At 44.1% G+C, this 25,000-nt stretch overlaps 1 protein-coding gene across 14 annotated transcripts in view; it reads right to left on the reverse strand.

The window, feature by feature from the left end:
- Positions 1-25,000, reverse strand: part of LOC123520795 (rho GTPase-activating protein 45-like) — a 207,321-nt gene that overhangs the window by 7,237 nt on the left and 175,084 nt on the right. For 13 of the 14 annotated variants that reach the window (XR_006679379.1, XR_006679378.1, XM_045283401.1 and 10 more), the window contains 9 exons: positions 16,179-16,367; positions 14,745-14,929; positions 8,549-8,730; positions 7,645-7,790; positions 7,421-7,482; positions 6,558-6,706; positions 4,722-4,987; positions 2,718-3,266; positions 2,206-2,605 (listed from right to left, as the gene is read on the reverse strand). Coding sequence is in view for 12 of the 14 variants with exons in the window: in XM_045283401.1 (XP_045139336.1) it covers positions 2,206-2,605; positions 2,718-3,266; positions 4,722-4,987; positions 6,558-6,706; positions 7,421-7,482; positions 7,645-7,790; positions 8,549-8,730; positions 14,745-14,929; positions 16,179-16,367 (2,128 nt within the window). In the remaining 2 variants the exon portion in view is untranslated. The remainder of the gene's footprint in view (positions 1-2,205; positions 2,606-2,717; positions 3,267-4,721; positions 4,988-6,557; positions 6,707-7,420; positions 7,483-7,644; positions 7,791-8,548; positions 8,731-14,744; positions 14,930-16,178; positions 16,368-25,000) is intronic. The other variant, XM_045283392.1, reaches the window with a different exon arrangement.

Raw genomic sequence — 25,000 nt, forward strand, 5'->3', positions numbered from 1 at the left:
AGATAGAAAATTAAAAGAGAACACGAATGTCTTCTGGCAAACACACACCGCTGTCATGGGCCGCCGTGAAGCAAAAGTTTAGGCCTTTAGGAAGAAACGAGCATACTTCTGTTTGTCTTTCTGCAGGTTGCTTTCATCCTGATACATTTTATGTAGATCACTAAGACTCAGGATCACTCACAGCTCCTCATAAACCACAGCCAGGGGAGACAACAACAATAACAACAACAACAGCAACAACAACAATGAAAAGCTGGCGCACACCTCAAGATCTCTCAACCCTCGTGACGTGTTTATGACGAGCACGTAAATGAGACGCTGGTAACTTAGGCAGCTTACGAGAAAAGTTCCCCGCGAGAGAAACTGTGATGGTGGGGCTTGGGTGATGCATTTTCCCTCATTGGTATGCAGGTAACTTTACTCTCTCCACGCCCACACTGTCATAATCGATCAACCCGTCCGTCCTCCGCGGCAAACACAGCGTTGGTGGATGGGGAGGGGAAGGACAGGGGAGGGGAAGGGAGGGTGTCGTATCCAGACATGATGAATGGGAATCAGTTAAGGAAGACATACTGTTCTGTAGGGGCAATGAGGACACTGTTGGGCGGTGTGGGGGAGAGGGAGGGAGGGAGGAGAGTTTGCTGCCTCCAAGACATTTCAGTGCTTTCGCGTTTTTGGCGTTGTTGTTGTTGTTGTTGTTGTTGTTGTTGTTGTTGTTGTTGTTGTTGTTGTTCTTGTTGCAGTTGTTGTTGTTCCTGGTGGTGATGTCCATGTCATTTTGATTTTCTTTACACACAACACACACACACACACACACACACACACACACACACACGCTTTGATAACCAGACTTGTCTTTAATGTTGGGATCGTCTCTTTCTCTCTCTCTCTCTCTCTCTCTCTCTCTCTCTCTCTCTCTCTCTCTCTCTCTAACAAACCCGACAACAAATAAATCCTCTAAATCTAGATATAACGAAGCAAACACACACACACACACACACTAGAGGGAGCGAAGTCGGAGGGAGAGAGGACTGAGATGGAGGGGTGAGGCTAGAGGAGTTATACCGGCGTCCTGTTAAGACAAATAAAAGCCTATCTCTTAACCAAACTTCTGAGCCAAGACCCTTAAATAAAGAGCAGAGTTCCTCAAGAGCTTAAAGGTGAAGCCACGGGACCTTTTATCTCAACATCCAACATTCACCTCAAGCCCTAAAAATGCAGTGGACTCAAAGAACACTCCTACCGTTAAGCCACACCCTCACATCAACCAGCCCACACACACGGACGCACGCACCCCCCACACTCACTCACTCACTCACTTACTCACACACACACACACACACACACACATACAAAAGGGAAGTTAGTGTCTATGTGCATGTTGCATTGAGAGAGAGAGAGAGAGAGAGAGAGAGAGAGAGAGAGAGAGAGAGAGAGAGAGAGAGAGAGAGAGAGAGAGAGAGAGAGAGAGAGAGAGAGAGAGAGAGAGAGAGAGAGAGAGAGAGAGAGAGAGAGAGAGAGAGAGAGAGAGAGAGAGAGAGAGAGAGAGAGAGAGAGAGAGAGAGAATAGTAAATCTCTCATGAAATCCAATTATTTTTCACTGCGAGTAAAACAATAAAATGGAGGAAGGATGTCACTGAGTGTGTAAATAGTAAAGCGCGGAACTCTCTCTCTCTCTCTCTCTCTCTCTCTCTCTCTCTCAATCTATAGAAACAAAGTAATTACAATATATACATAAATAAGAATAGAATATACATGGATAAAATAATAAGTGTGTATGTGTGTGTGTGTGTAATTCACTGTTTGATCTGCTGCAGTCTCTGACGAGACAGCCAGACGTTACCCTACGGAACGAGCTCAGAGCTCATTATTTCCGATCTTCGGATAGGCCTGAGACCAGGCACACACCACACACCGGGACAACAAGGTCACAACTCCTCGATTTACATCCCGTACCTATTCACTGCTAGGTGAACAGGGGCTACACGTGAAAGGAGACACACACAAATATCTCCACCCGGACGGGGAATCGAATCACGGTCCTCTGGCTTGTGAAGCCAGCGCTCTAACCAGAGCTACCGTGTGTGTGTGTGTGTGTGTGTGTGTGTGTGTGTGTGTGTGTGTGTGTGTGTGTGTGTGTGTGTGTGTGTGTCTTTACTATGGATGTTCACATATGCAAGAAGGAACCTCGTACTCGGATCTACCTGAGGAATAGGTGAGGGCGTGGCTGAGGGCGTGGGGGTCGTCTGGCGCCTCCGAACTGTGGGAGTCCTCGGTGGCGTGTGCCGAGTCAAGCTCCTGCGACGAGGAATCTGAGGAGGTGACGGAGGAGGTGAGGTTGTCGAGGGACGCGTCACGGGAGGTGGAGAAGGAACGTGTGGTGGCGCTGTACCCAATCTCAGCGCGCCTGTGTGTGGGCACAGAGGGCGGCGCGGGCGTGTGGGTCTGGATGTGCAGGTCGTAGCTATGGTCTGAGTCAAGGGAGGAGTCAGTACCGCTGTGCTGGGCCAGGGCGGCGCGCTGACCCAACAGGGGACTCACCTTTCGCGGGGGAGGCACCACCACCTGCTCTGCCCCGCCTGCCACGCCCATCCGCGCCTCGACCTACGGAGAGATATCAGGGGCTTGTCAGGATGAAGGAAGGTTGATTTTTAGTGTATTATGTAAATCTCTCTCTCTCTCTCTCTCTCTCTCTCTCTCTCTCTCTCTCTCTCTCCTTCAGCTCCGTTTCGCCTACGCTGCCCTTTGATTCACTCTTGTACACCTGCGGCCTGGGCGTCTGCTGGTGGGACCTGCTCGCCTCCTGCTCGGTTCTCCTTGCTCCCTCCTCGCTCTTCCTCGGGGTCTCCTCTATCGTGGGTCTCCTTCCAGTCTCTTCCAAATGGGGTGGTCTTCTCCTGGTGACCTCCTCCTGCTGTAGGGGTTTCCGAGGGGAGGACTCCATGCTCTTCCTCTCATCCTGTTGACCTCCTCCTCCTCCTCCTGTTACTCCTACTCCTACCACCACTTTCTTCACATCCTCCAAAGTGCCTCTCCTTTGCATGTCGTGCGTTGATGGAGACGGAATAAGCACGGTGGTGGTGGTGGTGGTGGTGGCGGCGGGGGAGGCAATTGCGGCCGTGGTGGTGGTGGTGATAGTGGTGATTGCTGCCGCCGCGGGGGAGGACGACCTGAGAGACGAGGAGATGTCGCTCACAGTCTTGCGGAGCTTCTGGTGCACCACGTCATGGGCGGTGTGCAGGCCCGAGGACACGTGCAGCGCCACCTGGAGAGAGAGAGGAGGGGCGTCAGCGTGTGGGTTTTGGCGAAGACTATTCCTTTTTTTCTTTTTTGACGGAAAGAGGGCTAAGGGCAACAAAGAGAGAGAGAGAGAGAGAGAGAGAGAGAGAGAGAGAGAGAGAGAGAGAGAGAGAGAGAGAGAGAGAGAGAGAGAGAGAGAGAGAGAGAGAGAGAGAGAGAGAGAGAGAGAGAGAGAGAGAGAGAGAGAGAGAGAGAGAGAGAGAGAAATCCCAATTAGGTACCCATATCACTCAACATTATATCCACTATCAAATCTTAAGGTGTAAATAATCCTAACACAAATTTAGAGACTCCAAGTGGCGTTTATCTCTCGTAGTTCGGAAGGAGAAACAGGCCACTTAGTATTCTCTGCCTATAAGTTTCCGTTGGACTAGTAATTACATTCCATAAACTAGTGACTCCATCTTACAAACGTTCTTCTTCAGGCGACAATCCACCTACATTCCAGTAAGTTCATTCAGTAAACAATTCTATGAAGAGACACGGAGAGAATGACATTTATCCCTTCTATTTAGCCCGGAGTATGTGTCAGGGGCGTGTGTAGTTCGTCATTAATGTCAGCAAGTGTTTACACTCTAATGTATGCCATGGCTGAGCAGTGGGAGAGTTAGGGAAGTGTTGAGTGTTGGTGATTAGTAAGACTGAAGCACCTGTCTGTTGTCTGCGGAGGGACGGTACGGACTGACACACACACACACTCTCTCTCTCTCTCTCTCTCTCTCATTCATCCATTCACCCACTCACTCCTCCGCGCTAGGTAAGTACTGGTGGGCGGCTTTGCAGTGCACTTATATCATTCAGACGACATGGAGATCGGGCTCCCCTTCCCTCAACACTCACTCACCTGTGCTGAAGATTAGGGACTGAAAAGGCCAACGTGCTCTACCTGTTTATCTATGTATTTATCTATTAACTATTTATGCATTTATCTGTCTGCCTGTATCTTTGTCTGTCTGCCTGTTTGTATCTCATTGATTATATGAATTGATTTGTTTTTCTATCAATCTATCTATGTGTCTGTCTATCTGTTTATCTACACATTTACCTATCAATCAGTCTATTTATCTGTCTATCTATCCATCCATCCATCCATTTATCTGTCTGTGAATCTACTTAGCATTGATCTGTCTACCTGTCTGGTTATCAATACATTAGTCTAAATAACTGTCTTTTCTACCTACCTAAGTACATAACCTACATTTCTTTATAACCTTCCATAGAACTCAATCAATCACCGTGGCACTTTTTACCCACACCAATTCGACTCGATCCGCCGAACAGCATCAATTCATCTCTCAAACATTTCACATATTCATCCCTCAGTCTTACATAAACCAGTTCCTTTTGTACTCATTTCCTTAACACACACTCCGTCTCTTTCTCCTCTCTCTCTCTCTCTCTCCCTCGGGCCATTACTCACCCCCTCCAGCCCCACGTAGTCCTTCAGAGACGTCTTATAAATCTTAGCCTGCCCGGCGGAGGTGCGACTGGCTGCTGGCGACGCTCTTGGCGGGGGCACAGGGCAGGTGGCGGCAGCTGCGGCGGCGGCGATGCTACTGCTACTGCTGCTCATGGTTGTGGTGGTGGTGGTGGTAGGGAGGGCCGCGGAGGAAGCATCGCCACCCACACCACTCCCTACTCCCTCAAAGGCGCTCTCCTCCCAGCTCTCTGAATCCCAGTCGTCATCTGCAGTGGTGGTGGAAAGAACGTCAATGAATTAGTGAATGGAAGGGTGAGTGAATGAGTGAAGAGCGTGGTGAACTAATTATGGTAATGGGTGACACGTGGTAAGTTTCTGGATTTAAAGTATCATTGTTCTCTTCATTATCGTCGTCGCCATCATCATCATAGTTTTTCCTCTCTTCTCATCTTTATATTTTGTTTTGTTGCTTAACAACCTCGTGTATATTGAAACTGTTCCTTCTCCTTCTCATATTCGTCTCCTTTTTTTTTTTTGTTCTATCTTTATTACTAGGTTTTATTTTATTCTATTCATCTTTTTTTCCCCCCCATCGTCTGTCTCCCTTTCCATTAATTTCATCTTCATCACTATTACCTTTTATACATCCATCCTTCTTCCTCTCATCTTCCTTAGTTTCTTTTCAACCTTATTCTCCTTATCATTATTACCACCACCACCACCACCACCACCACCCAACCTCTAAAACCTACTCGTATCTTCCTAATCCTCCTTTCCCCATCACCTCCTTCCTTCATATCATTATCACCACCAACACGCACACCAGCCCTACCACTCTACCACCCTCACCATCACCATCATCATCATCATCACCACCACCACCACCATCACCACCTCACCCTCGCAAGACCCAGAGCCACACACCACCGTCCATCACCACCAGCCTCGTTCAATAATGCACAGCTGCACCCGATGATTAGCCAGGGCGGGCGGCTCCTCCTGCTCATCGACCTTCACCTCCTCGCACAGTTGTCTAGAAGTAGTGTTCGTATTCCACCAAATGTTTCAGATCAGTTCTTTTCCTTTCCCTAATCAAAAAGAAAGAAAAAGGAAGAAAGCAGAAAAGGAAGAAAGGGTTGTAATAAAGGATTGGTTGCATTTATCGTGTATTTAGTTTAGTTATTCTTTGTCTTTGTGCAGTTGCATTATAAAGTCGTTCATTTGTCATTAGCTCTTAAAAGAAAAAGGGAAAAATTGAGTTCAAATGAGTGTGGCAGAGATGATAACCATATTTCATCTTTTCCTTAAATAAAGAGACTAAAAAGCCACATTTTCAATTGATTTATAATTTTTATATCAATATTCTCCTACTTTTTTTTTTCCCCATTTAATCATTTATGACCTTGGAAGAACAGTATTAGATGATTTCCTGCAGTTGCCACATTCCCAGTTAAGTTCTTTTCTGTCACTGTGAAGCTTTATTTGTCACTATTCCAATTCTATCTTTTATTATTTTTTTTATTCACAGCATTGAAAAACTCACTGGACTTATTTTCGAACATTCCCACACAAAAAACAAGTATCAAATGATCGCCTGCATTTCTCGCATTCCCATTTCGATTCCTGGTCTTTGTGGAGCTGCATTTTAAAGAAGTTCACTCGTTAGCATCCCACCGATCTTTGTCATGTCACTAATTGGAGCAGCTGTATATTAGACACCAATGCTGCAATATACCTCACTGTGAAATATGAGAAATGTGAACCAAACTGACTCTCTCTCTCTCTCTCTCTCTCTCTCTCTCTCTCTCTCTCTCTCTCTCTCTCAAGTCCTCCCACCTTGCACATCTGAGTCCTTCCTTTCCTTACACGCGTGGGAAGTGGAGTGGGCGTCCTCTGAGTCAGTGGTGCTCCTTCTGTAGCCAGCGATAGGCACAGTGTACACCATGCTACTGCTGCTGCTGCTGCTGACGGGGACGCTGCCGTGCCTGCTCAGGAGATAAGGAGAGAGGGTGAGCGATGACTTGAAATGATGGGAGCAAAGAATGTGAAGGAGGATTATACGTAAAGGGTACGTGAAAGAGAGGTAGGAAGGAAGGGTGAGAGCAAATGTGTGTGAGATTAAGGTGAGGCGTTAGTGTAAGGTTAATGTTAGTGTAAGGTTACTGTTAATGAATGAAGGGGTGAAAGAGACGTGAGTCGAGAGCAAAGGAAAAGAAAGAGGGAAATAAAGAAAGTAAAAGAGGATATTTAATTAACATTTTTCTTCATGTCTAATATTTTTTTCTCTTTCCTTCTTTTTTTTTTTTTCCTTTTTCTTTCTTCTCGTTCTTTTTCTTACTCTATTCATTTTTTCCTCTCTCGCAGCTTATGTCTATTTTCATACACCCCATGTTTGTCTGTCTTTCTTTCTCTGTCTGTCTGTCTGTTTGCCTGCATGTATGTATGTATGTCTGTTACCTTCCTTCCTTTAACTCCTTTTCCCTCTCCGTTCCTAACGTTCCATAACCTACACATGACCTCCCTAGCCTGTCACATTTTTCCTCCTCCTCCTCCTCCTCCTCCTCCTCTGTTCAGCCAAATTCTTAGCCTGCTTCATCTCCTCTTCTTATTCTCTCTTTTATCTTTCTCGTATTTTCGTCGTCTTAAATCCTTTCCTAATTCTCTCTCTCTCTCTCTCTCTCTCTCTCTCTCTCTCTCTCTTGCTCTGTGATGGCCGGAATTGGTCCTCGCCGGCTCGCTTGCTGGTAACTCCTGACGCAGCCTGCAATGTAAACACAACTACGTAATGCATATGTGACTAACACCTATACATGTGACGCTATATAGTGCAAACACACACACACACACACACACACACACACACACACACACACACACACACACACACACACACACACACACACACACACACACACACACACACCTGCAGTGGGTCTTGGTGTCCGAAGATCTCGTTGACACACATGATGAGCAGCTCGATGGCCCGCGTCTGGTGCACCGTGTCCACCAGGGAGCTGAGCGACGCAGAGCCCTCAGACGTCCGCAACAACGTGGGCCCGAACACGATGCCTGGACGCAGAGTGAGGAGGTCTTTATAGTGCATCAAGAGGTCTAAGGTTCATATTCTTAAACGTTTTGCTCTCCTATCGTGGATGTATTTTAAAGGTCACAGAGATAATTAGCTGGGTTTTCGTGTATTTTGTTTTTTATTGCTGTTGATGCAGACTGGTTATTGAATTATCACTAGAAAAATTAAATTATTCTTGATAATTCTCCCAAACTTGCGTTGACCCTGTTAAATGTATAAGAAAAGACAAAGTGTTTAGAAATATGGTCTTATGGTTACGGAATTCGGTGACTGTGGATCTCAATGAGTAGATAATTTTTTACTGTGCACGGTACCTCTTAGCGAAGTACATACCGCTACCACTGACACCAAATGATATAGTCCTTCAGCAATAGCGAAGGATGTTGAGCACATCATAATGACTGAAACTCTGAAGGATGGTGATTATGGGTAGAAATTCTCCTTGCCTACACAAAAATTTATACAAGGCGCGCAATATACACAGCCACTCGATGGCGTCCATTCGCGCTCCCTGCCTCCCTGCAAACCAGTGCGGAGTAAATGACTCGAGGGTGAGAGACACAAATGTGTTTTCCTGGTGCCTACTACTTCGCCTTTACAAGTCATTAGGTTTTACAGTTCTCAGGGACGCTGGCACGGTGGCGCGAGTGAGCGCAATACACGAGGAAAGAAATGTATTTAGTTCAGTTCCAGTAGTCACGTGAGGGGCTGCAGCCGGACTCGTGTCGACCCGACTCACCGAGGTTGGAGGGCGGCATGTTGTTGAGCTGGGAGTGAGTTGCGACGCGGTGCAGATGATGCATGAGGACGGCGAGGCAGGCCAGGTGGTGGCGAGGCAGGCGTCCCACCAGCTCCCGCAGCTCCTCCCCAGCGCGGCTGGTACCTTCTGCCCCCGTCCCCGTCCCGCACTCCTTGGCGATTCTGTGGAAGTGTGTCTTTGTCAGTGCCACTCGGCCCACACATGGCCCACACTCTCGCAGGCCTGGCCAAACTCATGCCTTGCGCTGGCAAAGGCGATGTTGGTTAAGGGAAGGAAGCCTTCAAATACTAAACAGTCACTCACACACACACACACACACACACACACACACACACACACACACACACACACTGAAATTTACTGACCAACTTTTTAGATATCTTACCGACATACATAAATCCGTGTATGTATGCTCACACACACACACACACACACACACACACACACACACACACACACACACACTTCTTCACGAACTCTGAAGTAAGAATGATAAAACTGAACACCGAAGCTCAACAAAATAAGAGAAATACGAAAAATAATAGAAATAAAACACTTGTATCCCCTGCGGTCAGGAAGGAACAAGACGTGGACGAGCTGGCAGGGGAGAGACAACAGGGGGGAAGTCACGGATGCCGCCGGAGGGAGCGTCGCTATCAAGGTGTCAAGGTGGCGAGCAACGAGTGGGCAGGAGAAAGGGGTAGTGAACAAGTAGCAGAGGATACAGGGAGCGAGACAGGGGACAGGGACAGGGAAGCAGGGGTAGGGGACATTTGAAGGGAGCTGCAGGTAACCTTGACGCAAACAAATGGACTTCATCAGGGGCACTTCAGGGAATGACTAAGGTACATGAGGGTAACGGCATAAGGAGAGAGAGAGAGAGAGAGAGAGAGAGAGAGAGAGAGAGAGAGAGAGAGAGAGAGAGAGAGAGAGAGAGAGAGAGAGAGAGAGAGAGAGAGAGAGAGAGAGAGAGAGAGAGAGAGAGAGAGAGAGAGAGAGAGAGAGAGAGAGAGAGAGAGAGAGAGAGAGAGAGAGAGAGAGAGAGAGAGAGAGAGAGAGAGAGAGAGAGAGAGAGAGAGAGAGAGAGAGAGAGAGAGAGAGAGAGAGAGAGAGAGAGAGAGAGAGAGAGAGAGAGAGAGAGAGAGAGAGAGAGAGAGAGAGAGAGAGAGAGAGAGAGAGAGAGAGAGAGAGAGAGAGAGAGAGAGAGAGAGAGAGAGAGAGAGAGAGAGAGAGAGAGAGAGAGAGAGAGAGAGAGAGAGAGAGAGAGAGAGAGAGAGAGAGAGAGAGAGAGAGAGAGAGAGAGAGAGAGAGAGAGAGAGGTGCAGGGACCATTATAAGCGAGGCATTAGGCCGAGGCTTTATCAGAGGAAGGGGCATAGGGAGAGGGAAGAGGAATGGAGGGTGCGGGAGAAGGGAGAGGGGAGGGGAATGAAGGGTGCTGGATAAGGGAGAGGGGAGAGGAATGAAGGGTGGGGGAGAGGGGAGAGGGAAGGTGTAAGCAGGGGGAGGCTATAACGAGGACCTTTTATAAGGGGATCGACTTTAGCAGCGGCCAAGGAGGATGTTTTAACGGGGTGGTGTCCTTGTAGCGAGGCCCTGCGTGTGCGTGTGTGCGTGTGAGCGTGTGTGCGTGTGCGTGTGCGTGTGTGTGTAAGAACTGGTTTATGTTCCAAAATGTTTCTCTCATGCAGTGAAGAAGCAAGGTCTTCTCTTTTTGCACATCCTCTCCCCATCATATTACGCTGAAGATGAAGGACAAGAAGAAGAAGAAGAAGAAGAAGAAGAAGAAGAAGAAGAAGAAGAAGAAGAAGAAGAGGAAGAAGAAGAAGAAGAAGAAGAAGAAGAAGAAGAAGAAGAAGAAGAAGAAGAAGAAGAAGAAGAAGAAGAAGAAGAAGAAGAAGAAGAAGAAGAAGAAGAAGAAGAAGAAGAAGAAGAAGAAGAAGAAGAAGAAGAGGAGGAGGAGGAGGAGGAAGAGGGGAAGAAAACCTGGAGGCAGGCAAGAAGGCAAGACATGAACGAGGCAAAAAAACAACAACACGAGAAGAGAGAAGAGAAGAGATTAAAAAAAAAAAAAAAAAAAAATAGGCAGTATGAAAATGAAAGAAAAAAAAGAAGAATGCAGAGAAACGAAACAAACCCATTAATGAGGAAAGAATGGTAACTGATGAAATGGAAGAAGGAAACCAATGAATAATACAGGAAGGAAACTGGGAGAAGGAGCAAAAGGGAACCGGAAAGACAGAGATACTTCAAAAAAAGAAAGAAAAATTTGTCTTCCTGGATGAAGGGTTCTTGAGGAAGCGAAGAGAATGTGTCCTAAATACTGTGTTCAGTGGAGGAGGAGGAGGAGGAGGAGGAGGAGGAGGAGGAGGAGGAGGAGGAGGAGGAGGAGAGGAGGAGGAGGAGGAGGAGATGTGGTGAAGGTGATGGTTACGCGGTAGAAAAGTAAAGAGGAGGAGGAGGAAGAGAAGGATGAGTGCGTGGCGTTGTTAAGGTATGTAGTGGAGGAGGAGGAGGAGGAGGAGGAGGAGGAAGAGGAGGAGGAAGAGGAGGAGGAGGAGGAGGAGGAGGAGGAGGAGGAAGAGGAAGAGGAAGAGGAAGAGGAGGAAGATGATGGGGAGAAAAGGATGAGGAGGAAGAAGAATGAAAGGCAAGTAAAGGAGGAAGAGAAGTGTTGACAAGAATTAAAAAGAAAAAACAAACAGACAAAAGCTTAAACCAAAAGAGACAGTCAAGGAAGAACAATGGCAGAGGTAAAATGTGACACAACACACACACACACACACACACACACACACACACACACACACACACACACACACACACACACACACACAGAGAGAGAGAGAGAGAGAGAGAGAGAGAGAGAGAGAGAGAGAGAGAGAGAGAGAGAGAGAGAGAGAGAGAGAGAGAGAGAGAGAGAGAGAGAGAGAGAGAGAGAGAGAGAGAGAGAGAGAGAGAAATACGTTACATAATATAAACAAACACGAAATAAAATCGCAAAACATTTAAAGAGACAAGAATGAAAAAAAGTACAATTAATCTCTCTCTCTCTCTCTCTCTCTCTCTCTCTCTCTCTCTCTAGCCCTTTCAAGCCCTAATCGTCCTCAAGAGTGCTCAGGCCATCGACTATGTTTCATCCTCATCTCCCCCTCACTACGCGTCCCCACCTCTCCCCCCAACACTTCCCCAGCTTGCGCAACACTTACGTAGCCAAAACGCTCACCTCTTCCTCCTCCTCCTTCTTGAAGTCCTCGTTAGCGTCTGCAGGCCTGCCACACTCTCATCCCCTCACCCCCTCCTACTCACACCTCGTCCCTCCCTTCCTCCAAAAGACACTGATAATATAACGCTTAACTCCTTCAGTATCATGACGCGTTTTCATATTTATTCTGCTTACTATTTGGTGATCTTATACAGCGTCAGAAATTTATGTCGGGTATTAAAATAGTGAAGACTCTGGCCATTAATTTGTTGACTTTTATAGGCCCTTCCACATGTCAATAAAATGGTCTAATCGTACACAAATCTCAAGGTAAAAATGTGTCCCAGTATTGAAAGGGTTGACTCCTTCAGCACTGGTACGCTTTTTTTTTTACCTTGATTTTGGGGAATGATTAGACGATTGACATTAGGAAGGGTCTATGGAGGTCAGAAGATTAATGGCCAGAGTCTTCACTATTTTAATCCCCACATAAGTATCTGAAGCTGTATGAGATCGCCAAATAGTAAGTAGAATGAATATGAAAACGCGTTATGGTACTGAAGGGCTCAAGGCTTCCAGGAACAAAGTTGACAAGCGCTCAAGTATTTTGTGTCAAGAGCATATTTTCAGTCACGTAGAAAGGAAAATAAAATGGGGGTTTCTTTTCTTATTCATTCATATATGTGTGTGTGTGTGTATATATATATATATATATATATATATATATATATATATATATATATATATATATATATATATATATAGAGAGAGAGAGAGAGAGAGAGAGAGAGAGAGAGAGAGAGAGAGAGAATGTTGCTCACTAGGTGTTGTTATTCTTATTCGTATATTTATCTTATTCATTCATTTATCTAATTTATCTTTTTATTTGATCATTTTATTTCTTAATTTTGTCATTATTATTCTTTTCATTTTAAAAGTAGTAGTAGTAGTAGTAGTAGTAGTAGTAGTAGTAGTAGTAGTAGTAGTAGTAGTAGTAGTAGTAGTAGTAGTAGTAATAAAAGTTCAATTAAGCTCGATTTAGTGAAGTAAAATTTGACATTGCTTAAAGTATACCAGTGCAAATAGCAACACTGATGGCTGCCTCTTTTCTCGTCACTACTGTACAACAAAAGAAAAATAATAAACCATGTAACTTCTCTTTATCATCTTACGGAACGATGAATCCAATGAGAGAGAGAGAGAGAGAGAGAGAGAGAGAGAGAGAGAGAGAGAGAGAGAGAGAGAGAGAGAGAGAGAGAGAGAGGAAGGGGGGTAGGTAAGTAAGGAGCCTTCGACTTTACTATCCTACGTCTCTTACTTCAGATTAGATTGCGTAGTTTATCAGTCTCCTAAGGGCCAATAGGTCTTCTACTATTTGTTCTCCCCTTCCTGCTTCCTCCTCCTCCTTCTCCTCCTCTTCTTCCTCTTATATCTTCTTCCCAGACGTCCTTCATTCTTTAACAGATTTCACGCCTTTCCTCCGCTTTCATCCTCCTCCTCCTCCTCCTCCTCCTCCTCCTCCTCTTTTCTCTCTCATTTCCTTTCCTTCTTTCCTTCAGTATTGTTTCGCCTCGTTCTTCCCGTAAAAGAGTAAACTTCGAACTGGAAAATGGCATCAAGTACCATAAAAGAGGATGACATATACTACTCTCTCTCTCTCTCTCTCTCTCTCTCTCTTGAACAACCCTCCTCCTCTTCCTTCCCCTTTCCTCCTCTCTCGCCACATTGAACGATAAACTTAAGGGGAAATGAATGGGTATAGGAAACCCATCCCACAGCACACTCCTGCCCCCGTCTCCGCCCACACGCCCATCCTTGTTCCCTGTTCCGCTATCTCACGCTCAATTGCTCCTGTTTTTTCTCTTTTCAGTTAATCAGGTAAGTCTTTTCAGAGGAGGTGATCGCATTTTTTTTTTTTTCCCACTATTTCTTTTATCGTAGTGAATGGTTGATTAGTGTGTGTGTGTGTGTGTGTGTGTGTGTGTGTGTGTGTGTGTGTGTGTGTGTGTGTGTGTGTGTGTGTGTGTGTGTGTGTGTGTGTGTGTGTGTGTGTGTGTGTATGGAAATTATGAGGTTGTGGAAAGCATTAAAGAAATAATAAAAGTTGGTGGTATTGAAGGATAGAATATATTGGTGTTTCTGAAATATAAAGGTAAAAAAAAGCAGCGTTCACTTTTTTTTTTTATCTTATCTTTGTTCTTGTTTGCGTGCATGATATTTCTGTTATATTTCTTCTTATTTTCTTTTTCCTTCCTTTACTCTCTGCCTTTCTTTTCTTTCTCATTCATTTCTCACGTTAATAAATATTTCTTGTAAGGAATTTAAGTTATGGGTTTGTAAGAGGTCGTTATTTGAGTCTAGTTGTCAATGTATTTTTCTTTCCTCGTATGTGTCTTTCTTTCAATATTCTCTCTCTTTTACTATCCTTCACCTTCACCACCTAACCTTGAACGTTCCTCTCTTCCTTTAATTATAGAAACTAACCTTTTCCTCACCTCTCTCTCTCTCTCTCTCTCTCTCTCTCTCTCTCTCTCTCTACCTGTATATAATTTTTCTTCCCTTTAGGATAGATCTCTTCGCTCACAGTTCATCCGTTTAATCTAACCTTGCACCCATCACTTCCCTGCATCGCTACCTGACTACCTCACCTGTCTCATCTATTTTACCCTGCCTTCACCCGTCCATCTCCTCTTCACTAACCTACTATCTATCGGACCTTTCCACCATCCCACCTATCTATCTCTCTATCTCTTCTCATTTCACCTCAACTATCTCACTTCTTCTGATTTCCACTTGTTACGTCTATATTCATCTACCTATACCTGTCTATCACGTTACCTATATGACCTTTCCTATATGTCACCTGTCTGTCTCACCAATCTAATCTAATCTCCTATTCATCCCTCACCCACCTCACCCACTCACCTGTCCATCTCACACACACACCATTCACACGACTGTCTCGCTCACCTGATGAAGTCCGGGTACAGCCTGAAGGTCAATAGAGGTTCTGGCAGCTGGCGAAGGTAAAGCTTAAGCACGTTGGCGATGACGTTCGGGTGCTGGTCGCTTAAGTCCACCAGGTGCGCTCCGTTCTCAAAGGCCTGGCACAGCTTCTCCACGCGGCTCTTGACTCCAGACACGCGGTAGATTCCCTGTAGAGAGAGAGAGATACTGTGTGCTGAAACTGGGTGCCGGGATGTGGCTGGGCAGGGTAAATGGTGAAATGAGGTGGTTTGGAGGTTAGGAGGAAACATGTTTGGAAGTGAGGAGGTGGTAAAGTAAATGAAGAATTTTCAGGCATGATGATGTTAACAGAAAGCAAAAGGGAAAGCGTATTTTGGATAAGGAGGGAAATAATGACAAGAAAAGGGAGTGAGTGGCTGGTAATGCATGTGTCTAATGCACAAAATAGGTAGAAAGCTGGTCCAGTACAGATTTTTGAAGCAGATTAGCAAAGGAAAAGACATGTAAAGGGGCGAAGGCAAAGGCACGTCCGGGTTAGTGGGTGATGCCAGTGAGGGAAGGGGAAGGATGGGAGGAAGGAGAGGGTGAGGGGAAAGCTTAACCCTCAGGGAATAATAGAAGAGCAGCCCGAGGGGAACAGGAAGGGAGAGTCAAGTATTCTGTTATTCGGAAGCACGGAGGAACAGAGAACAGGCAGCGAAATGGGAGAGCAAAACGAACATGGAATAACAGAAAGGCGGGACCAGACGGGGATCAAACAACAATCAGACACGTATAGGGCAGCGCAGAGCAGTGAAGGATGTGAAAGTCTCTGCGGTAAAGAACAAGGTCCTCTTAATAAGTTTGCTGACTACACAACGTACATCTTCCCTAAAGCCCATAACACACACACACACACACACACACACACACACACACACACACACACACACACACACACACTTGGAGTATATCATTTTATTCACTACGTATCAATCTCAAATATAAACAACGTTAGATGCAACTGTAAAAATAAATCTGACATATTACAGTCAAACTTACATAAATTAACTCCAACGTAAAAATGCAAATATGTTTCCCTCCACAAACTTCTTTTTTTTATTTTAAGGATTACAGATTTGTGAATTTTGAAGCGATGTAAAACCAGACATACATACATTAAAGGACCTTAAACACACACACACACACACACACACACACACACACACACACACACACACACACACACACACACACACACTCTTCATATCTCCCTCCCTCTCTCTCTCTCTCTCTTACTCTCCTTTCCCTCACTCCCTCCTTCCCTCCCTTCCTCCCTCTTTCCCTCTCCGATACCCCAATCACTCACCTTGATGCTTCCTTCCCTCCATCTATTCCTTCCTTCCCTACCCTCCCCCTCTCCCACTCTCCCATCCCTCCGTCCCTTCTATCACTCACCTTGATCTTGCCTCCTCGCGCATCAATCTCGGCCACGCATTTGACCACCAGGTGCGGCACGGTGGTATTGGTTTCCGTGAGGTGCTGTGCTAGGTCAACCCCAAAAGTGGTCATCTTGCGAGGCAGCCGCTTGTGTCCGCACTTGATGGCCAGCGTCTCCAGGCATTTCTTGTGGCATCCCAACCCGCACTGGTGGAGAAGAGAGATGGGAGAAGTGAGTGAGGTAAACGGCGGTGACAGAGAGAGAGAGAGAGAGAGAGAGAGAGAGAGAGAGAGAGAGAGAGAGAGAGAGAGAGAGAGAGAGAGAGAGAGAGAGAGAGAGAGAGAGAGAGAGAGAGAGAGAGAGAGAGAGAGAGAGAGAGAGAGAGAGAGAGAGAGAGAGAGAGAGAGAGAGAGAGAGAGAGAGAGAGAGAGAGAGAAAGAGAGAGAGAGAGATAGGTGAATAGGTTTGAATGTGTATGGAGGGACACGGAAGGAACGAAATGGAAAAGACGGAGAGAAAATGAGAGAGAGAAGATAAGTGTTTGAAAGACGTACATGAGACAGAAGAAAGGATACGAAAGAAATAGAACAAAGGAATGGGAGAGGTGTGAATAGACAAGAGGGAAGGCAAGAGGTGACAGCAGAATAGAATTTATGAGAGAGAGAGAGAGAGAGAGAGAGAGAGAGAGAGAGAGAGAGAGAGAGAGAGAGAGAGAGAGAGAGAGAGAGAGAGAGAGAGAGAGAGAGAGAGAGAGAGAGAGAGAGAGAGAGAGAGAGAGAGAGAGAGAGAGGTGAGTGTGTAAGAATGAAATAGCTAACGACAGGAAAGAGAAAAGAAAGATAAAACAGAACAGATGGGAAAGAAAAAGAGAAAGAAGAGATAGAAGGAGACGGAAAAGCTGGTAAGGAGAGAATAGTTAAGAGTGAACGAACGGGCCGAGGGATCAAAGGAAGGGAGAAAAGAAGGCGCTGTTTCATTAGGAGGATATAACCATTACAGCATCACACTGAGGAGGTCACTGATACGATGTCATAGGTACATTAACACAGGTACAATGTCAAAGGTACTGGGTTCCCAACAGCGCGTATCACGATGAAAGCCCCAACATTTACGCTGGGAGATAAGACGTTTATCTGGGCGGGGGTGGGGTGAGTGAACTGCGTGGGAGAATGGATCCCAAATAGAAGAAATTAAATTCATTAGACGATGAAACGACGAGTGGCGGAGAAGAAGGCAGGGGAGGAAAGTTGCATGTCGAGGGAAGGAAGGAAGGGAAAGAGTGATGTGCAGGGTAGGATGAGAAGAAGTGATGGCAGCACTGGAAGGAGTAGTGATGTGAAGAGCAGGAAGGGAAGAAATGGTGATGGAGTGGTATACGATAGAAGAGGAATGGTATTGTAATGGAATGGAAGGAAGAATAGGAGTAAAGATGTAGTAGAGGGGAAGAAAGCGTACGAAAGAAAAAAGAGAAAAAGAAAAAAGGGAAAATAAGAAAGATGGAGTGATTTTCTTGTAGGAAGTAAAAGTAAAAGGAGTGATAAGGAAGATGAGGAAGTGATGTTGTGGGAGGAAAGAAAGGAAAGGGGAATAATGCTAAAGAAAAAAAGAAAGGAAAGAAAGAAAAGAAGAACAAGGAGGAGAAATATTGTGGATGGTAAAACTCACAACAATTAATATAACACTAAAAATTCAGAACAAAAATTATTCTTAAATAAAAAGACCCAATCAAATATTTCTTTTTTTTTCATCTTGTAGACATTCTGGAAACGCATGGAAAAAAATCTCTCTCTCTCTCTCTCTCTCTCTCTCTCTCTCTCTCTCTCTCCATTCTTTTCTTTTCAGCGCTTCATGTTTGCGATGATAATTTATTCAGAATTTCATTAGTTCGGCTGGGCTCACCGACCCCTATAGCGTGATTTAATGAAGCTCCCCTTCAACCAACCGACACACACACACACACACACACACACACACACACACACACACACACACACACACACACAGTCACAATGAGGTGCGTGTGTGAACGTTTGCAGCATCTGGGTTAAGAATAAAACGACTGAAGTTCTTGTCCTAGAGTGTCCAAGCGCGGCCAGCAACGTCCAACCCGCGACTGCCAGCCACTTGAACGCGTTTCCCCGTGCTGAGCGTGGCAGTGCTGGCGAGCTAAGGTATGTGCGTATTGTTTACCTCTATATCACAAATTTGTGTACACACCCTGCAGCTCTGAGTTAGATTAAACACACACACACACACACACACACACACACACACACACACACACACACGAGAATGTCTGACTATATGCCGTCTTCACTAAACGTCACCTGGTCTTTACGGAGGCACAGACGCCGGGAAACGCTCAGTATAAGATCTCCAGCAGCCTTACGTTAGCTCCACTCCTGCCTGCTTCTACACGCTACACTCTTTTATTACTGTTCAATTTTTTTTCTTAACTTCCCATTCATTATCTTTTGTTTCTTTTTTCATTAGCTGCAGAATTGTGGAGGCATATGTTTGAGTTTTCTATCTTTTTCCCTTAGCTGGTCTCCTTGAAAGGCTAAAAAAGGAAAGGTGAAATAAAAAAAAAAAAAGCCTCCACGAAATGTCATCTGTTACACCACCATCGCTATCACCATGATTCCTCGTACTAAATTAGCTCCGTCCTCAAATCTGAAATCCTTCCCACAACCTGAAAATGCCGTGTTGGTGGCAAGTCTTCTTTGAGGGAGCTCTTACCGGCGCCGCGAGGAATTGGACCAAGTGAAAGGACGCGTCACCACCCTCGGCAGGCTATTCATGCCACGACGCCTCAGGACACACGTGTCTCGCACCCATAACTCCAAAGGCCCAATCTGACGCCCTTCCCAGTATAAAGTACGCGCCTGGAGCCTATTTCCGTTGCCTCACGTAAGACTCAACTCCAGATAGTAACTAAGGTATTCTCACCTTCCTCGCCTCCGCTCATTCATGGCTTTCCTTGGAAGGTTATTTAATTATCGATGAAATCAAAGTCCTTCATCGTCTCGTCCTTTTTTTATACCGTTGGATCTAAAGGATAACAAAGGAGATGTAATAGATTTAATAATACACTAATCTATCGCCCCCTCGCTCTTACAACTGGCGTATCTCCCACGTACTCAGCTGTGTGTGTGTGTGTGTGTGTGTGTGTGTGTGTGTGTGTGTGTGTGTGTGTGTGTGTGTGTGTGTGTGTGTGTGTGTGTGTGTGTGTGTGTGTGTGTGTGTGTGTGTGTGTGTGTGTGTGTGTGTGTGTGTGTGTGTGTGTGTGTGTGTGTGTGTGTGTGTGTTGGTGTTTGCATGTGTCTGATTTTTCCAGGCTGTGTCAATGTTAGCTGTTATCAATCCCAGCATGAAGAGTTGGAACTGCTGGAAGTATTTGCAGATGTTGTGAGTGATGCAATACACGGTTCCGCGATATCCAGGACAAAGAGACTCAGGAGAAGGCAAAATATTCTTATGTTTTGCATCACTGAAAACAGGGAGAGTTATGGCGCTACGAAAACAAGATTACACTGCGCTGATTCCGGCAAAGGAGGAGAAAGAGAAGATGAGAAAGAAAAATAAGAAAAGAAGAAGAATTGCGTTGCATGTTATACCCACAATCTACATAGAGCGAGGAGCGAACTCACGAACTCTTGACAGCGAGAAGAACACCTTACTAGAATGTCACGTAAACTATAACCACAAATCACACAATATTTTCCTTCCTTTAATTTTCTTTTACGAGCGAAGACTTTCACCCAAAAACACAATAAAATAAAAAAAAATTCCACAAAGTTACTGCACTAAAAAAAAAAGAAGAAGAAATGAATGGGTTAAGAAAGTGAAAGAGCAACAACACTTCGAAAAAAAAAAAAAAAAAAAAAAAACGAGGATATAGTTTCTGCATCGTCCTTCAGAGATATCCAGGCCTCAGCATCGAATGACGAGATAAAGTGACATCAACTCCCTTCGCTTCGTGTCGTGGAGTCAGTCGGGTTGAAGATCGATGAGAGCGAAGACAAATATGAGCGGAATATATGATGATGGCGTGATTACTCCGGAAGGGGAAGTGTAAACAACCGTGACGGACGCAGCCAACCCGGAGTGAAATGAGAGATAATGAAAGGATAACTGATCTCCATTATTTTACGGAACATTAATAAGATCATTACCACACGAGAGAGAGAGAGAGAGAGAGAGAGAGAGAGAGAGAGAGAGAGAGAGAGAGAGAGAAGGGGAGAACAATGCATTAACATGTAAATTAGGGCAGGGGCTACTTTTGCCGTCAAGTGCAGTAAATCAAATACTTTTCTAAGGGAATCTACGTACTTACCGAAGTGCCACATGGCTTTCCCGTTATGGAGAGAGAGAGAGAGAGAGAGAGAGAGAGAGAGAGAGAGAGAGAGAGAGAGAGAGAGAGAGAGAGAGAGAGACAAAGAAACACAAAGACAAAGCCATTAGACAAAGATGTGATTATCTTTACTGCAAAAGAAAAGAAAGAAAAAAAGAGAAATAAAAACGAAAGAGAGGAAGAGAAAGAAAAAAAGAAAGGGAAGGAAAAGGAAAGAAAAGGGAAAGAAAGAATAGGAAAACGGAAGTGAACGGAGAGAGAGAGAGAGAGAGAGAGAGAGAGAGAGAGAGAGAGAGAGAGAGAGAGAGAGAGAGAGAGAGAGAGAGAGAGAGAGAGAGAGAGAGAGAAATCCTTAACCAATCGATCCACAGAGGAACAGACAGACAATACCGCCTCAAAAGGTCACGAGGTTTGTCATTTAGGAACCCAAACCAACGTCAAGGCAAGAATGTTCAGTGACTGGAACTTCCTACTCCACCGCGAGCCATAAAAAAAATACATATATATAATAATAAATTAATAAAATCTAAAGGTAAGCAAAAATATGTTTATACCTATAACTTTGCCAGAGAGAGAGAGAGAGAGAGAGAGAGAGAGAGAGAGAGAGAGAGAGAGATACAGTGGCGGCGGTCGCGTGGCAGCCCAGGATTCCCTTGACATTCACTTTCGTATTTCACATAAATTGCCAGTCAGTCTTGCGGTGGTCGATTCTGAGTTAAGGGTGCGCTCCCTTTTATTGGCGGCCTCTTGCTCTGCTCTCCTTTCCTTAAGTCTGGTCTAGTCTGGCCTACCTGGTTGCCTTTGGGAGAAGAGAAGATGCGCACGTAGGTAGATTGGTGGGTAGAATAAGTAGGGAGGTAGGTTGGTAAATAGATCAGGTAGATACATATGAATAGAAAAGGTAAACCCATTGTACCGTGTATCAAGGTACTTTCAAACTGTACCATCTTAAACTTACTCCCGTCAAAATCTGCGAGCTTTTTTGTGGGATTGCTGTTATTTTTTTTCAGTTTTCTCACCAGCACTGCACCATATAGAGTTAATGGTGCAGAAAGTACCTGTTTACATAGTCGGAAAGACAGATGGTTAGATATATGGATAGAAAAGATAAACGGACAGCTAGATAGACGGAAAGACGAATGGACAAGAGAGGAGCGGTACCGATATGAATAGATAGAATAGATACATAGATAGTTAAATAAATAGACATAGATAAACACACACGCAGACATAAATCTAAATAAAGAAACAAATAAATAAATGAAGAGGCATGTACAATCAAGCAGACAAAAATAGAACGAAAGAAACGAAGAAAAAAAAAACGAAGAGGAAAGAAAAGAAGAAAGGTCTCGTATTTTATTTACGTTTACTCGTTCTCATCTGTTCACTTATTCATCTTATTCATAGAGAGAGAGAGAGAGAGAGAGAGAGAGAGAGAGAGAGAGAGAGAGAGAGAGAGAGAGAGAGAGAGAGAGAGAGAATCCTACCGTCCACCCTAACACATAAAGAAACATGTCCACCAATAGAATAAACAAGTAAACAAACAAACGAACCAATCCTCTCTCTCTCTCTCTCTCTCTCTCTCTCTCTCTCTCTCTCTCTCTCTCTCTCCACACCTGCCCTCCTCCGCCGCCTCGCCCCTCACCTGAACCGCCGCCATATTGTTTCTGTGGTGCACTCTTCCCCACTGCTGATAATTCTATTGTTGCTGAATTCTAAAGTCCTCCCTCCCTTTGTGGTTTTTCTTCGTATTCCGTTTTCTTTTCTGATTTTTAAAGTTTTTTTTTTTTTTTTTTTTTTTGCTCTTGTTCTGTTTTTGAGGTGGTTTCTTATTTAAACGTATTTAACTCCTTTTTTTTCTTTTTTTCATAAGGTATATTTTTTTTTGTCTTTTTCTTATTCTGTTTCATCATTGCTTTTTTTTTTAACCCTCTTCGTATTAATTCATTGCAATTTTACTTATCTATCTTGTTTTATCCTTCCTTTTTCAGTATTATTATTTGAATTTTCACTACTTTTTACCTCTTCCTCTTCGCATTCTCATAAAAAAGAAAAAAAAAAAAAAAAAGTTTCCCCTTCTCTTTACCATAAAACAAGCAGAGGACGCGTCGCCACCACAAACTGCTTCTTTTCGGAACCATAAAGAAAAACGTTTCGGGGAAGGACATGACGTGACGACAGTGATGATGGAGGTGGTGATGGCGGTGGTGGCGGTGTTGGTGCCCTTTTGGTCTTCCGCGCGACCTTCAGGCGTCACCGGATGCAAGCCACGAGTCAAAGTAAGGTTAGTAGTGTCTTGGTTTTTTTTTTTAGCTTCAACGCTCAGTTCGGCTTCACTTGGTTACGTTCATTTCGGCTCGACTTAGTTTGGTTCGGTTCGGTTCGGTTAGGCAGTTTATCTTGGTTCGGCTTACCTCAATTTGGGTCGGATCGGGTCGGCTCAGGTCGGGTTTGTTCAGATTGGCTTGGTAAGACTGTGGTGGTGGTCACATCTAAGTCAGTATAGAATTATGTGAGATTTATTCATAGTTTTGCGTCTGACTTTTACTTTTCTCTCTTTAATGCAAACTAGTTGTTTTGAACGAGAATCATTCCATTATTTTTTCCAATTTTTTTTCTTTTATGCAACTGAAAATTATGAATCATGAGTATCTTTTACTTATTTTTTATTCATTTCTTGTTTTAACCCAGAAAACATCGATATAGGCACCTATAAAACCAAATAATAGACCATCTACCATTAGAACCAGAAATAATATAATATACCCTGCTACGCTATTCTACTTTTCAAATATAGCTGTGTTTCTAATGATAAGTTAGCAAGAATTCTCCATCAGCAATAGGAGAGCATCCCTGAAAGCTTGACTAATCATTAATCAGCTTTGAAATTCTCCTGTTTAGAGTTATCAAGTATTTTTCGGGACTTTAGTGGTAATCTAATAAGGTTCAGTAATGCAGGGAAAATACAATAAAAATAACCCGACTGTGTCCTATGAAAATTACCCTACTAGAGCTGTCAAGTATATTTCATGATTCTAGTGATAATTTAACAAAGATTCTATATCACCAATGGAGGAACACCTATGGCAACCTGACTGATTATTTGTTACCTTTAAGAACTGCCCTGTTAGAGTTGTCAAGTCTATTTCCATGATTTTAGTGATAATTCAACAAGGACTCTATAAATCACAGTGAGAGAACACCAATGACATCTGCCCCCTGTGATTTTTTTCATGATTCTGGTGGTAATTCAACATCATTTTCTTGTTCACTTTCTTCCACTTTTATTCATCTATTTAATTTTCCCTTGTCTAGTTTACCATTACTTTCCTTAGTGTCCTTAATTGAATTTTCATTTTATCATTTTGCCGACTTCTCTTTTGCGCCATCATAACTGCTCATAAAAAAAAGAAAATACACACATTGGCAAGCTGGCTAATTACCTGCAACCTTTCAAAATTGCCCTTATGAGAGACCATGTCATTGCAAAACAGGGACTATGGAAGGCAACAAGTACAATTTGGAGAGCCGTGGACGGTGATGGATGTGGAGGGAGAGTCGCCCACGCTGAGGACACGGCACCTGATTGATTGATGGACTTAAATCTGGTTTCCCGAAGGTCAAATTTCTCCCTTTTCTGCTTTTTCATTTACTATTTCATTGATCACTGCATTGCTTCACGCGCTGCAACGTGAATGTGTTTTATTTCTTTGTTACATGAAGATTGGCCACAGGAAAGATGAAGGGATGAGGAAAATGTTCAAATGTGGCTCTCACTGTCAAAAATCAATCAATAGGTAATAAATAAATGAATAGCAAATAAATGAATAAATAAAAGTAATGAAGAAAAGAAAACTAGAAATGCAAGACCCTAAGGATAATTTATTTTCTCAGGTGTTTTGATACTCTTTCTCTCTCTCTCTCTCTCTCTCTCTCTCTCTCTCTCTCTCTCTCTCTCTCTCTCTCTCTCTCTCTTACTGTCGATGTTCCGTTCACAAGGAAAATTAAAATACGAGGAAGAGAAGCAATATACAAACGACTTTATTTCTTTAAGTGTCTTGATTTTCCTCTTTGTGTCACTTTCCAATAATTTCTTTTCATTTCTCTTATCATTATAATGTTTACCGAGTCGTACTGCGCATAAAGTTATCTTGACACTTTCCCATTACACGTCACTCATTCACCAGTGCCGTGTTTTGCGAGTCACTGGATGTAATAACGCCGGGACTGACTGCCAACACTGATGCCCTTTCAATCCACGCTTCATTTGCCGCTCCGGGGCAAAGTGTTATCGCCACTCAGAGGTTATACTGTATATCAAAGTTAATGTTTTGTGTGACCATTCTGCTTTGAGGTGATTAATGTTCAGTCTCACCATTGGACGACTTGTTTATGAGCTGACATGGCTATTAATGATTTGTGTCCGAAAAATAGTTCCGCCTTGTGTTCGGCTTTTTTTTTTTTTAATCAATTATTCAATCCATT

Source organism: Portunus trituberculatus, chromosome 47 (assembly GCF_017591435.1).
Source record: "Portunus trituberculatus isolate SZX2019 chromosome 47, ASM1759143v1, whole genome shotgun sequence".
Taxonomy (NCBI): Eukaryota; Metazoa; Arthropoda; class Malacostraca; order Decapoda; family Portunidae; genus Portunus; species Portunus trituberculatus.